The sequence below is a fragment of the Crocuta crocuta genome, unplaced genomic scaffold (genome assembly GCF_008692635.1).
Source record: "Crocuta crocuta isolate KB4526 unplaced genomic scaffold, BGI_CrCroc_1.0 scaffold233, whole genome shotgun sequence".
NCBI lineage: Eukaryota > Metazoa > Chordata > Mammalia > Carnivora > Hyaenidae > Crocuta > Crocuta crocuta.
In genome coordinates, this window is record NW_027529526.1 from 7,047,151 (window position 1) to 7,060,191 (window position 13,041).

A 13,041-nucleotide genomic window follows, 5' to 3' on the forward strand; every position below is an offset into this window, starting at 1 on the left:
TTGGGGAGGCTGCAGAGGGAGTGCTGAGTGCCGGAACTCTGCAGTCAGTCGGGGTCCGAGTCCAAATCCTCGTGCAGGTGCCACTTCCTAGCGGGGTCACTGGGGATGGGGGGGTCCAGCCCTCTGGGGCAGCTTTCACATAAGCATAGAACCTGCCTTGAAGGAACGTCACAGGGTTAAAGGAGGTAACATGTGGAAAATACACAGTGCTGTGCTTGCACATAACTTGTTATTATCCCTCAGACACGTCACTGTCCGCTTTCGGAAGCATGCAAAACCCATCCTTGAAAGTGCCCATCGCCACCAGCGAGATAAACCAGACTCCCCAAAGTGGCCGCTCGGGTTTGATTTTAACTTTCTTTTCTCTTTTTTGAAAAAAAGAACTGCTAATAGATTCTATTCCTGGGACCTCTGACGAGGCAGGTCCCTTTTTGCGACAAAGGGGAGAGAAGAACCTTGGCACTGGTGCTGCTTCCTCAGGCACGCCCAGAGCTGCACTACACCGTCTGACATAAAGATGGCGGTCTTTTCCTAAACTTGTTTCAAATATTCCAAGAATGTGAGGAACGTAGTAAAACCTTGAAAAATGACTGCTGTCAAATGATACCACGAGAAAAATTATAATCCACTTAGGAATTTAAAGAAAGCAAGACAAATAGCTCATGTCAAGGGATGCTAATGTACAAGTTGGAACAGAATAGGGACAGATCACCTCCGTTCGCTTCCTGTCTCTCTCCTGCCTGGGCTCTGTCCAGACACCCCTCCCCTCGGCAGCCTGGGCAACTTGTGATAACCCCTGGGCCCTCCAGGGAGTGGCTGGGGGCCAAGCCAAGGAGGTGACCTGCACATTCAGCGCCTGGGGGCAGTGGGGAGAGGGGCAGGGCTTGGCTGGGCTCAAACTCCAGCTAAGCGCTCAGAGGCACCAGCCCTGTCCCGGCTACTTGGCACCTTCATTCCCTGCCCTGTACTCTTCTCAGAAACAAACAACTCTGAAAGTGAAGATTAAAGCAGGTTAAGTCTTTCCTGTCCAGATCTCACATCAGGATGCACCACCTCACCCCTGCCTCCCATTTCCACCACCATATTTACAGAGCTTTTCTCGGACAGATGCGTGTCTTCCCCATGGAGGTGCAGCTGTGAAGGCCCATGGGCCACGCAGGGATGACAAGTGGGAAGGAGGCGGGCGTGGGGTGCTGACCTGCCAAGGAAACCAGATGGAGCCTGGCTGGGCTTCTGTGAAACCTCCAGAAAACCCAGATTTCCAGATGCGTCCAACAGCGTCATCTCCCAATGGCTCAACGAGACAAGATGGTGAGTGCCCGGTGCAGCTCAGACAGAGGGTAGACCATGCACTGCTGTGAGAGGGTGCAGTTGGGTGAGGGTGAGCAGCTAGGACCACTCGGCAGCCACGCAAGGCAGAGTGGGGAAAACCAAGGCACGCCACACCGAGCCGTCCCCCACCGTTCCCCAGAAACACTGCATCGCTTGTGTCCTCGCCGAAAGACCTGGGGGGAAGCATTTGGACACTGGGTGCAGCCAACCGTCAGGCCAGCCACAGCCTTCCTCTGAGAACCTGGAAGGCCAAGGCGCTCGCTGACCATTTACTCTAAGCACGTGGGGTGCATATTAACAGCACGTGGGTTCAAAGCAGCCAGGCATTGCTGTTTCTGAGCAGGGCAGCCTGGGGCAAGCTGCTTAACCGTTCTGGGTCTTGACTTCCTCATCTGAACACAGACGACACCTGGCCAGCTCTTCCCCAGAGGTCAGTGTGAAGGTCAAATGAAACAGTGAACAGGATGGTTCTGTATGAGCCACAGGGAGCTGCAGATGCTGGTATACAGGTCCACCATTAATGAGATCCACCTGCTGTGCCATGAACTGGGGTGCGAGGAGGAGCCTGTTTTCTGAAGGACCAGGGACCAGATGTGCCCAAACAGCCATTTCCCGTGAACACATGACCCCATTCCGAGATGCAGTACTGCCTCAATAGCCACTGCAGAGCCTAGAAGCTTCTCCAGAGGAACCCTGCCCTTTTCCACCCTGTCTGTGATACAGGCAAGGGATTCTCCTAGCAGTCTGTGGAGTTTTAACCTTGCTTCCAAGCTCATTCCTTTCTTTCTCCAATCCAGGCCCCATACAAACCACCTGCCTTTCTTTTTGCCTCCGGCCTCCTCAATGTTACATATCCTTCACACTGCACCAGCCACATTTGCCAAACCAAAACCAGGATCTGTGATCTCACAAAGGAATTTTTGTTGACCTGTGAATTCAGGCCGTTGAATGGAGCTATAAAAATATGAAAATTAAATTACTCTTGGGGCCACAATGACCAACTGTCTTCATGGAAAAGAATAAGGTTATATGCAGGATGTATCTACACTGCAGGGTGGGCTCCTCCCGAGGGGAGGGGGGTGAGCATCCTTGTCCTTGGAAGAACGTCCCAGCGCCGGTCCCCTCCGTGTCACACGGTGAGAAGAATGCTTGGGATAGAAGATCTTCCTAAATGGTGGTTATTGCTGTTCTCTCTCCCCAAACTCCTTACCCCGCCGGCTCTAGAGCCAGACAAACTTCAAATATCTGGCCATGCCATCCAGGAGCTGATTACTGGGCTTAGCTACTTAAAACTCTCAGAGGTTCTCTCTTTCTAATGCCCATTCCAGCCACGTTTATTTTGACGACAAGAAGCCAGAGCATTACCAGACAGGCTGGTGCTTAGCAATCCTGCTTCCTTCTCTGTTCCACGGCTTTTCAAATACAGCACCATCCCTGGCCTCAAAAACACAGTCATCTCTCCATTATGCTCTTCCTCCCACAGCTAATTAATCCCCAAGGCCTTTTAATTTTATCAAGACGACGTCTCTCCCCTCTGACATTCGCTGCTTTGTATCCCCCTGGGCATGGCCAGGCCACTGCCCTGGTTTGGTCCTTGCCACATCACCTGGACCGAAAAGTCACTCCCCTACCCCAGCCTGCTTTCCAACTTGCGGCCAAGGTTTGAGTAGGAGGCATCAGAAGGAAGTCTCCCCCCATGCTTTTATCTCATTGATTTGGGACTGTGTATACATACTTCGCATTCAAATCATAATTCATTAAAAATAACTCATTCTGGCTCCCACCTGAATTTCAACAGGGTCTACACCACCTGGTGAGCATGCAGCCTCTCAAGCCTGGTCCCTTCCTTGTCTCTGGCCCAACTTCCTGCTACGTCACTACAAGCTGTTCAGGTCTTAAACACATTTGTGGAATTGTCAACAGGCCCAGGAATCCTACTCACGTTAGCTGTCACAGCGATACAGTGAGACCTTTATGCCCATGAACAGACTGAGTCAGGCGGAGCTCCCTGGTCCCAGATCGCACACGGCTGGTAAGAATTCAGACACCAGCCTTCTCGTTCCGTGAGAACAAGCACGTTGCCACTGCAGCATGATGGGCAATGTGTTCTCAAGTCCGGGTGGCAATCTTCTTCGCTTCTTTTCCTCCTCTCCCCAAAATCCCAGAAGAATCACGATGCCCCAGGTTGGAAAAGGAGCTCAGGGGAGACCCAGCCCAACTCTCTACCCAAGGTGAAGGGCACTGTTATATCTAGCCTGTGCTGAGGGAGGTCATAATTTGGAAGTCAGCTGTCTTTCCGTCTGAATAATTTCTTTATTTCTTCAAAGGTACAGTGAGGTGGTTAAGAACACCGAGTGGAGCCAAATCTTGGCACAGCCACTTCCTGCCGATGGCTCTTGATAACATACCCTCCTGTTTCTGAGCCTCTGTTCTTCATGGACAGACTGGGGAGAAGAACAGTATCCGTGTCAACATACTTGGCATATAGTGCTTTTAAAACAGCTCGGTCTGGGGTGCCTGGATGGCTCAGTCAGTTAAGCGTCTGACTTCAGCTCAGGTCATGATCTCACGGTTTGTGGGTTCGAGCCCCGCGTCGGGCTCTGTGCTGACAGCTAGCTCAGAGCCTGGAGCCTGCTTCAGATTCTGTGTCTCCCTCTCTCTCTGACCCTCTCCTGCCGCCTCTCTCTTTCTCAGAAATAAATAAAACATTTAAAAAATTTTTAATAAAAAAAATAAAACAGCTCGGTCAGTGCCAGCCACAGTCATTATTGCTACAGTACACAGAGATGTTTCCTATGGTGAGCTGAGGTACACCTTCCCTGTCCAGGTTTGCTCTGTAACCGGCACAGAACTCACCTCCTTTTTTCTGCAAAGCAACGTTGCTTCCAAACCGAAAGACAATAATCTCCTTGTCCCTCCCTGTCCATTCCACAGCTTTCCCTTCCCTGGCTGTGGTAACTCCTACCTAAGTAAACTCACACACTCTCTTCCTGCTCACGGTGCGGGCTTGCTCTGGCTTCCAGAAGGACCCGTGCCTGGGAAGTCTGAGCCAGCAGGGGGGCTGCAGGGGGCCTGCAGGAACCTGCCACGCCCCAGGGTAGGGGTGGAGGAAGTCTGCTAGGCTTTATCAGGAAAACCACTCCCCCGGGTACAGACGGTGAGCCCAGGTTTTCATCTGCCTAAAGGAGCAGCTGCCTCGCTTGGCCAGATGTCAGGCAAGGTGCCTCTAAATAGCCCACCCTGGGAAGAGGGTCTCGCACTTCACACTTGGAAGTCCTTTGATACGCAACAGTGAAGTCATGTAGAAAAGTGCATTTTCGGGCATGACTAACCACTTCTAAAATAGCCTTTGTTGTTGAGATTCTTCCTTCCTTTCTTCACCCTCTGCTGTTTTTCTCTTAGCTTCAAGTGGAGCCAAAGGTAACAGAGGGACCGACTTGCTGGTTTTCCACCAATATAAACAAGCGCCGATTTGGGGAGACGCGGCCGGCTGGCTTGTACATGGTGCAGCACCAGCAGGGGGCGCTCACCCCCCGGATTGCTCTTCCTGAGCGCCTTCCAGATTACAGCGAGCTACAGACTACAAAATGAACAGGCTACTCGTCAGATACAAGTGGATCTTGCAGCTTTTTGGTCATCATCGCCGGCTACAGAGACAGCAGACTTGGGACCTCCATCCTGTTCCCAATGACAGGTGACTGCCTAACACGTGGCCAGTGATGTCACGGGATTAAACGTGGTGTTGGCCAGTGCCACTTACTATACTGCAATTACCAGTGCCAGGACTGCCAGGGATGGCAGTTGTGAGAAGTCCTTAGTGGTGGCAGCAGTGACATAGGCAGCAAACTGAAGAGTGACTTTCCAGAAGAGCCAGTATCAGGGAGGCCACCCTAGACTGGGGTCTCGGCAAACCAGGCTCTCCCCTCACCTCTGGTGCTGCACGAGCGTGTGTGCGTGCCTTATCTCCTCTTGGAAGACAGTACCAGCAGGGCTCACAGCTGGCCACGGCCACGCGTACACCAGCTATCTCTCCAGGCCTCTTCTATAAAAAGGAATAGAATTACCTACCTCACAGGGCTGTGATAAAGATGAAAGAAATCACTAATGAAAAATAGCACAAGACTCAGTCACCACTGCCTATAAGCCAGACTCCAAAGAGCCTAAGCCCCTAGAAAGAAGTGGGGGACAACGTGTGTACATGTCTGTATACGCAGACAAAGATTTAGAGAATCCAAACAGAAAGTGGAATTTTAGGGACCTTTAGTTCTGCGTCACTTTGGCTGACTTCCTTATCAAGTTAGTGTGCTTAATGTCTGATGTTAAATTTTAAGCACCGTGTATATCCAAATTTGGTAAAAGGTACCAGTTGAATTTCTTGTAGATGGCTTTACATTTTCCTAGAGTTGGAACAAAAATACAATAAAATTAAAGTCCAAGAAGCCACAGAAAGTCTGAGGGCCAAAGAAACAAGTTTTTCAGTGTGACCTTGGTCCTGAAGTGTTACATTCATTGTAACAGCACCCTAGCACCCTGTATTTGGAAAGTAGAGTACACGTTATATAATTTGAGAAGCTGGTGCTTGAGACACTCTCAATGAGTTTTAAAGAATTTTGTTAATTCTCCTGTTTCAGTTAATCACCTTTTTCGCCCAAGGTTCCCCTGGTTCCTCCTTCTACCAGACCCATCCTTTAAGCCCTCACGTTTCTTCTAAAATTAATCCATATGCTATTATTCACAATCCCCCATGTACTCGTTTGTACACATTAAATCCATTTGTGTATCCCTGCAAAAGAAGAGTCCATGACCCAGGAATGTGAGAAGCCACATCAAAAGTGAGACTGCTGTTTACAAAGGAACAACATAATTTCACAACAGAAATACAGCTTTGGTTGGCGCTGTCCGCCAGACATACTTTTAAAATCAGGATACAAGCCAGAAAGACCAATGTACATATTAGAAGGTATTACTACTTTCTGAAATTATACGTTTTTAATCAAAAGAGCAAGTACTTTTCACACTGTGAAGGACTGCTATTCCTATCAGCACTTAACATCACCTCACATTATGTGAGTGTGTGTGTGTGTGTGCGTGTGTATGTGTGCACGGGTATGTTGTATGTGCATGTGCTCACTCCTGGTTTGTCTTCTCTGGAACACAGGCTCCATGACAATTGGGATTAGTTTCCCCTGCTGTTGAATCCCTAACACCCAAAACAGTGGCTGGCACATAGCAAGTGTTTAAAACATATTTGTTGAATGAATTCCAATTTGTTTCAGTCCCCAACTCATGTCCCCTTTAAAATATAATTATGTTCTCAAGAGGCCAAAGGGTGTTGACTCACGCCAGGCCTTGCATTTATTTTGGGGCCTCTGAAGTCATGTGCTAAAGTCCAGTCTTTAGAGCCAAACCTTTTCCCCCATCGGTAAAAGGCCAAATCCAGTTGAAGCAGTCAGATTATCATGTGTAATCCTAAACACGCAGGAAACATGTATCTGTGAACTGTATTCCTAGGAGGGGGTGGGCCTTGCCTTTATGAAAGTGCTCACCAACTTTCACTTGCTCCTTTATATACTCAGAGTCATCACTTCTGGAATGTTCTTCTCCCTTACTCTTCCTTGAACTAGATCAATCCTCTACCTTTCCGTGTAAGGTTACTTCCTCAAGGAAGTCTGCCCCGTCCCGTTAATCACTCACAAGGAAACCTGCCCTGTCCTGTTAATCACTCGCGGCATTCGATGCTCTTCCTTCTGAAAACCCACCATACTTCACAATGGCCTCTTTGTGGGTGGCTGGTGCTTTGTGTGTGTCTCTCCGTCAGATGTTACACCCCACGTGGGCAGACACTGTGCATGTGTGTGCAGGTGCTCGTAAATGTTTTCAGATCAGACTGAGGGAATCTAGAGATTCCCAACGTGAAGCCAAATCAACACTAACAACAACAACAAAAGAAGAGACTAGAGATTCCGGGCCCTCAGGGGTCCATGCTTGGAGGGCAGAGTCACAAGATGGGGCTGCTATGGGCATTTTCATAAAAAAAATCTTTATCAATTTATTTAAAAAAATTTTTTTTAATGTTTTATTTATTTCTGAGAGAGAGAGAGAGACAGTGTGAGCAGGGGAGGGTCAGAGAGAGAGGGAGACACAGAATCTGAAACAGACTCCAGGCTCTGAGCTGGCTGTCAGCACAGAGCCCGACGCGGGGCTCAAACCCACGAACCATGAGATCATGACCTGAGCCGAAGTCAGATGCTCAACTGACTGAGCCGCCCACATGCCCCCAAAATTTCTTTTACTGTGAGAAGACATTCTATTGTCCTTTAACCGGGGAAAACAACTACCATCTCAGGACTCTTGCTTCCCAGTGCACTGGAGTTCTCTTCCTTAAGACACGGTCACAAGCAAAGAGAGAGATTTGTCACACAGGGGACATGTGTACTGAAGAGAGAGAATTTCACAACTGGGGTTTATGGTAGTCAAAAGAGTATAATGGAACATATTTGGGCTCCTGACCCCTCTGCTTATTTGCTAAACATCCCAAGTTGTTTTAATGTGTCTGGGCCTCAGTTTCTTCATCTGTAAAACAGGGGAAACAGAATCTATTCATGGGGCACTACGGGGACAGAATGAAATGAATGGTTCCAGCGTACTCTGTAAGCAGCCAGTTGTCATCCAGACACAAGTTATGCAAAGTGAAAAGCATTCCTGGGCCAAAACCCAGTCTTTGGCCAAAGAATCCCCTGTACTTTCCAAAAAGAAGAGAAACAAAGAATCAGGAGGGTCATGGTTATGTTTCTGTCTCAGTGCCTCTCACAGAGAAGGATTTTAAGCCATCGCCATCACTCTTATAAAACTGCTCAGCGGCGTGAGAAGAGCGATTCAGTGGGCCCTTCCCTCTCCGGCCCCAGTAACTTGCCTCAATGGGCCCAATGATCTACTTTACATCCCTTTCTTCATGTTGTCCCCTACTTTTGGAGCAGGCTCTGTTTTCCTACCAGCTCCCAGACTTCACACTCTGGAGACAGAAGTGTCCGTGGTCCACACACAGGCTCCCCTAGGTCTCTACTCTGGCAATGGCCTGCGGCGCCTCCCCACTGCCACCATCAGAGGCTCTCCACTGAGCTCAAGTACAAATACCCCGGAGAGGTCACTGCCACCTGTTCAGTGTGTTGGTATTTACAACGGATGGTGAACCCACCCATGATACTTTCTGCTGACGAGAGAATGACAGCAAAGTGGTGAACTCACAGGGAGCCTGGAATCTCCACGCACCGGGAGCCCGAGATCGGGGCATGGTGGGTGAGGGGGGAGAGTGAGATTGCGTGGAAAGGAGTTGGTGAGGATCCCGAAGACAAAACTCCTGATTCCTGCATTTTTGCCTTGGGCTCACCCACACACAGATGCGATGCTCATTCTCACAGCCAAGGAGTGGGAGTGAAGGAAGGGTCTGAGGCTCATCGGGTGGGAAAGAAGGGAGGCTCACATATGTATGGGAAATAACGGGCCAGGCTGAGAAACAATGGCATGGCAGGTGCTAGATTGGGGGCGGGGGGGGGGGGGGGAGAAAAGAAGAAAATGACACACAGGGTCCAGATGCCAGTGTTACTGGTATTTATATTATAATGCAACACGTTCTATATCAAACTACTAAAATACCATCTTGTTACTTCTCCTTAAGAAGAGAGTCGCCTGCTATCTTGAGAAAACAAGCAAAAGCAGTATAGAATAATAGCTAAACGCTTAAGCTTCAGTTTTAAAGACATGAATTTGAATCTCAAATCAATCAGATATTAACTGTGTGAATTTTGTGAAATTACTTAATCTCTGTTTCTTCAGTCAGACAGTACCCACCTTTATAGGCTTTCTGGGGAGATAAAAGGTGATGTGTATATAAACAGTTTTGCACAGTGCCAGCCACATGCCAGGGTTCAGTAAGTGTCACCTACTGTTATATTTTACTAAACACAAGAGCCTATGAAGGCCTGTCCCTTCCAGCCCCAGCCCTCCCTAGAGTTTGAGGCACACAGCATTGGTCTCTAAAATTCTACCTATTTGTCAACACGAATACCTTTTTACTTAATTGGAAGTCGGCTTGACTATTCCCCTGCAGGTTGGTTTACACGCACGTTATTTGTCAGGCATGAGGCAGGGGGGAAGGAGAAGGGAGGCAGAGGTGCGGGAAGGTGAATGGGACGGGCTTCAATTCCCACCTCTGAGCACTCACCGAGTCTGGGTCTCGCTGCTGTTCGAGGAAGGCTGAGAATTCCACCAGGCGAAGCTTTGTTGTGCCGATGGAGCGGCCCTGCCAGGCTGGGACCGAGGGAGCTGGGGCTGACGCAGGTTCAAACCCTGAAAGACCAATCGTCACCTTGAAAAGAGGCTGCGAGCCTCCTCCCCGCGGGCCTCAGGCCAATTCTGGGGCAGGACGCTGCAAAACAGCCGAGCCGGGAGGAGAGGCCGCTGTCCCCCCTCCACCAGAGTCCAGGGGTGGCATTCAGTCAGGCGGTGCTGGGGTTCCTGCCCACAACCCCAGAGGGACAATGGTGATGCAGCTCCTCTCAAGGCCAACTTCAGCCCCGTGTAAGGGTTGGAGGACACCTCCTACTGGCCAAGGTGCCCCGCTGGGGACCAAGGCCAGAGAGGCTGAAAGAGCCCAGGTGAATCTGGCAAAGATCTCTTGAGAGACTGGGGCTGCTGGGCACTTCTTGTGTTGGCTCATTTCCTTTCTTTTCTTTTCTTTTTTTATTTATTTATTTTGAGAGAGCGCACGAGCAGGGGAGGGGGAGAGGGAGAGGCAGAGAGAGAATCCCAAGCAGGATCCATGCAGACAGAGGCACCCCCTGCCTCCCGATACAGGACTCAATCTCACGAACCATGAGATCATGACCTGAGCCAAGATCAAGAGTCGGACGCTTAACCGACTGAGCCACCCAGGTGCCTCCAGGACCCCCAATCTTCTTTCCTAAGACTGTGGTCACCAGCACTACAGAATTCTCTCTCAGAATGTTTGTTCCGTGGCATCAGAACAGAGGGTAACTAACACATGAACACACGTCCCATCTGGGGACCCGACAGTGGGGACAGTTCAGTTGAGTGACTCCATGCCCACATGTGGGGAGGGGGAGGTGCACCAGCTAGATTCGGGTTTCCCGGTCAAGGCTTCCGTGAAAGCTCTTCATTAAAGAAAGGGTACAAGGAACTGAAACCTACTGATATGAGGAAGGGTAAATAAACCCTATCTACTCTTGAGACTTGGATTGCCCAATCCAGCCTGTTTATGATGAGAAACGAACCACAGCAACTTCTCCTTCCATGGGGCACCCAGGGTCCTAGTGAAAGTGACAGGGCTTCCCTTTCCTTTTTATCATTCCCNCTGACTGAGCCAGCCAGAAACCCATCCGAAGAGCTCCCGGGTGGAGACTGGGGGTACCGGACATGATCGTGACCCTCCTGAGTTCCAGGCTTAAGGAGGGTAGGGGCGAGAGAGGGGCGCCCACGGAGCTGCAGGGTTGGGGGGAGGCACTGCCATGGAACACAGTGATGGGCTGGCTGCCAGCTGCGTGGGGTGCTCTCCAAGAAGGGAGCCCCGGGAGACTCACCTGGAATGGGGGCCGTGACCGCTGGCTGGATGGGGTAGGCCTGCTGCACGAAGGGTTTGACGCTGGGGACAGAGGGGCGGACAGAGTCACAAACCAAAGACTGTAGCAGTGGCTACTCCCCAGGTCCGGCCATGGCCTCCCAGGGCTAGGGGCCCAACCTGCACTCCCCTTCCCATGAGATTCCCCGCCTGCAGGTGGTAGCACAGCCCAGGCACAGCTCCGCCAGGACAGAGACAGTGACTCCCTCTGGTTGAGAGGGGCCAGCACGGGGCTGGGCACCCAACCATCAAGCCTCACGCCACTTCAGTGGGACAAGCTGGAAGGACGGCAGCCTGATCCCCGTATGCTGGGACCTCTGCTGGGACCCTCTCTTCTTGTCCCCACAGCAACCAAGGTCAGGGGTCACCATGCCCAGGCTCCTTCTCAGGCCAAACGGCTCCAGTTCTTTTGAGAACAGGTGGGCAGGATTTCCTCTCTGTTTTCATCCCCAGACCCGCCCTCAGCCTCCAGGTTACGAGGCCTGCTGCAAGCAGGACGGTGCCTCAGCTGCCCTTACCACGGGGAAAGCCAGCGTGGGCTGGGCCAGAGGACACGGCCACCGTCCTCTCCCAGGAAGGCGCTTCTCAGGAAAACCCCCGGCTCTGCCCTCCTGAGCCACGAAGGGACGGGGCCTGTCTCCTGGTTTGCAGCTACATGAACACTAATACTTAAGGTGGCAGTGAGCTGGATGGAAGCAGCCTTCCTACTGCTACCAGCCTCCGTGGGAAATGGGAGAGGGCTTCGGCAACCTCAGGTTACACCTCCTTGTTCCCGCAAGCCCCGAGGCCGTGTCATCCTAGAAAAACGCCACCCAGTCTGTGCTGTGACCAGACCGTCGTTGTCACCGCCGGCCCCTCCTTGCACTTACTCTTGCGAGGATCCTGGCTGCCCTGTTTGTATCATTCCTGGCCAGAACTAGAAGGCAAAATTCAAGAGGGGTCAGAATTAGGGGCTCGCATCGAAGCACCATTCGGGACATCTGCACATAGCAGCCCCTGCTAGAGGTAGCGGGTTCATATCAGCCATCAGCTGCAGAGGGACCCTCTCTCGAGGCAGCTGTGGTCACCGATGTGCACACGGTGACAATTGCAGTCTTGGCCTGGCAGCCCTGGGCTCCCTGTGGCTCTTCCTCCAGACCAGTGCCCTGTGGGCAGGGACCAGGCGGCAGCTCTTTGATGTTCTCCTGACACCTAACAGGGATCTGGGCACATTATGGGGCGGGGAGAGGGGCTCACAAATATTCTGTCTGACTCCCTTATCCATGCATCCNCTGTGTGACAGTCCACCTCCGCAGCTCACAGCACCAAGGGCCCTGCCAGGAGAGGACCCAGCTCCTAACAGGGGGCCAAGAGCTCTGAGAAGCACTGCGGACACCTTTGCTGTAAGCTTCCCGGAGGCTTCTGGGGCCTATGACCCCTGCTGGAGAGGCAGCCTGTGTGAAAGAGGCTGCAAAGGGAGATCTGAAGCTCTGGGTTGGAGCCCTGAGGTCACTATCTACAGGACTACAGTCAAGTTCCCCAAACTCTTGTTACTCCATGGCCTCAGCATCTGCAAAATGGCAACAATAACTAGAACTGTTTAAGATTATTTCTAAGAGTAATGAGATTTTAACATTCAACTTCTCAGCTCTTGGTAGGTGCAGAATGAAAATGGTAGCAGAATACTTTGTCCCTTTGGGGGTTAGTTCCCTTAAAGTGACCCTGAGGACACAGGAAAAGAGACCAAGGGCCAGGAAAAAAAGCAGAAGCAGCAGGTCACCACCCAGAAGGGCATGGCAAAGTCATACCTAATCTCATGTCTGCAGGGACCAAGGACGCCTTCCTCCTCCTCTCTCTCCAGCTCCTTCCCTCCCTTTTACCTCTTTGCCCCAGCTTGTGACTTACCCCCGGCGCCCCCGGGAAGGCGGGGCGTGGGATCCCAGGCAGCCCCAGCTTGTTGTGAATGGCGGTAGCCGAGACAATCTGTGCCGATGACATGGCGGCCATGTGCTGCAGGGCCTTATCCTTGGCAGTCTGATCCTTGAAGGTGACAGTGACACACAGACTTAATACATCACACACGGCTACCAGGCAGC

The 13,041-nt window shown here is 51.2% G+C and overlaps 1 protein-coding gene across 6 annotated transcripts in view; it reads right to left on the bottom strand.

Annotated features, from left to right (window-relative positions):
- The window catches only part of TEAD1 (TEA domain transcription factor 1), a 184,990-nt gene that overhangs the window by 46,474 nt on the left and 125,475 nt on the right, over positions 1-13,041 (bottom strand). For all 6 annotated transcript variants that reach the window (XM_077761184.1, XM_077761185.1, XM_077761181.1 and 3 more), the window contains 4 exons: positions 12,851-12,985; positions 11,836-11,882; positions 10,929-10,990; positions 9,554-9,678 (listed from right to left, as the gene is read on the bottom strand). In XM_077761184.1, coding sequence (XP_077617310.1) covers positions 9,554-9,678; positions 10,929-10,990; positions 11,836-11,882; positions 12,851-12,985 — 369 coding nt within the window. The remainder of the gene's footprint in view (positions 1-9,553; positions 9,679-10,928; positions 10,991-11,835; positions 11,883-12,850; positions 12,986-13,041) is intronic.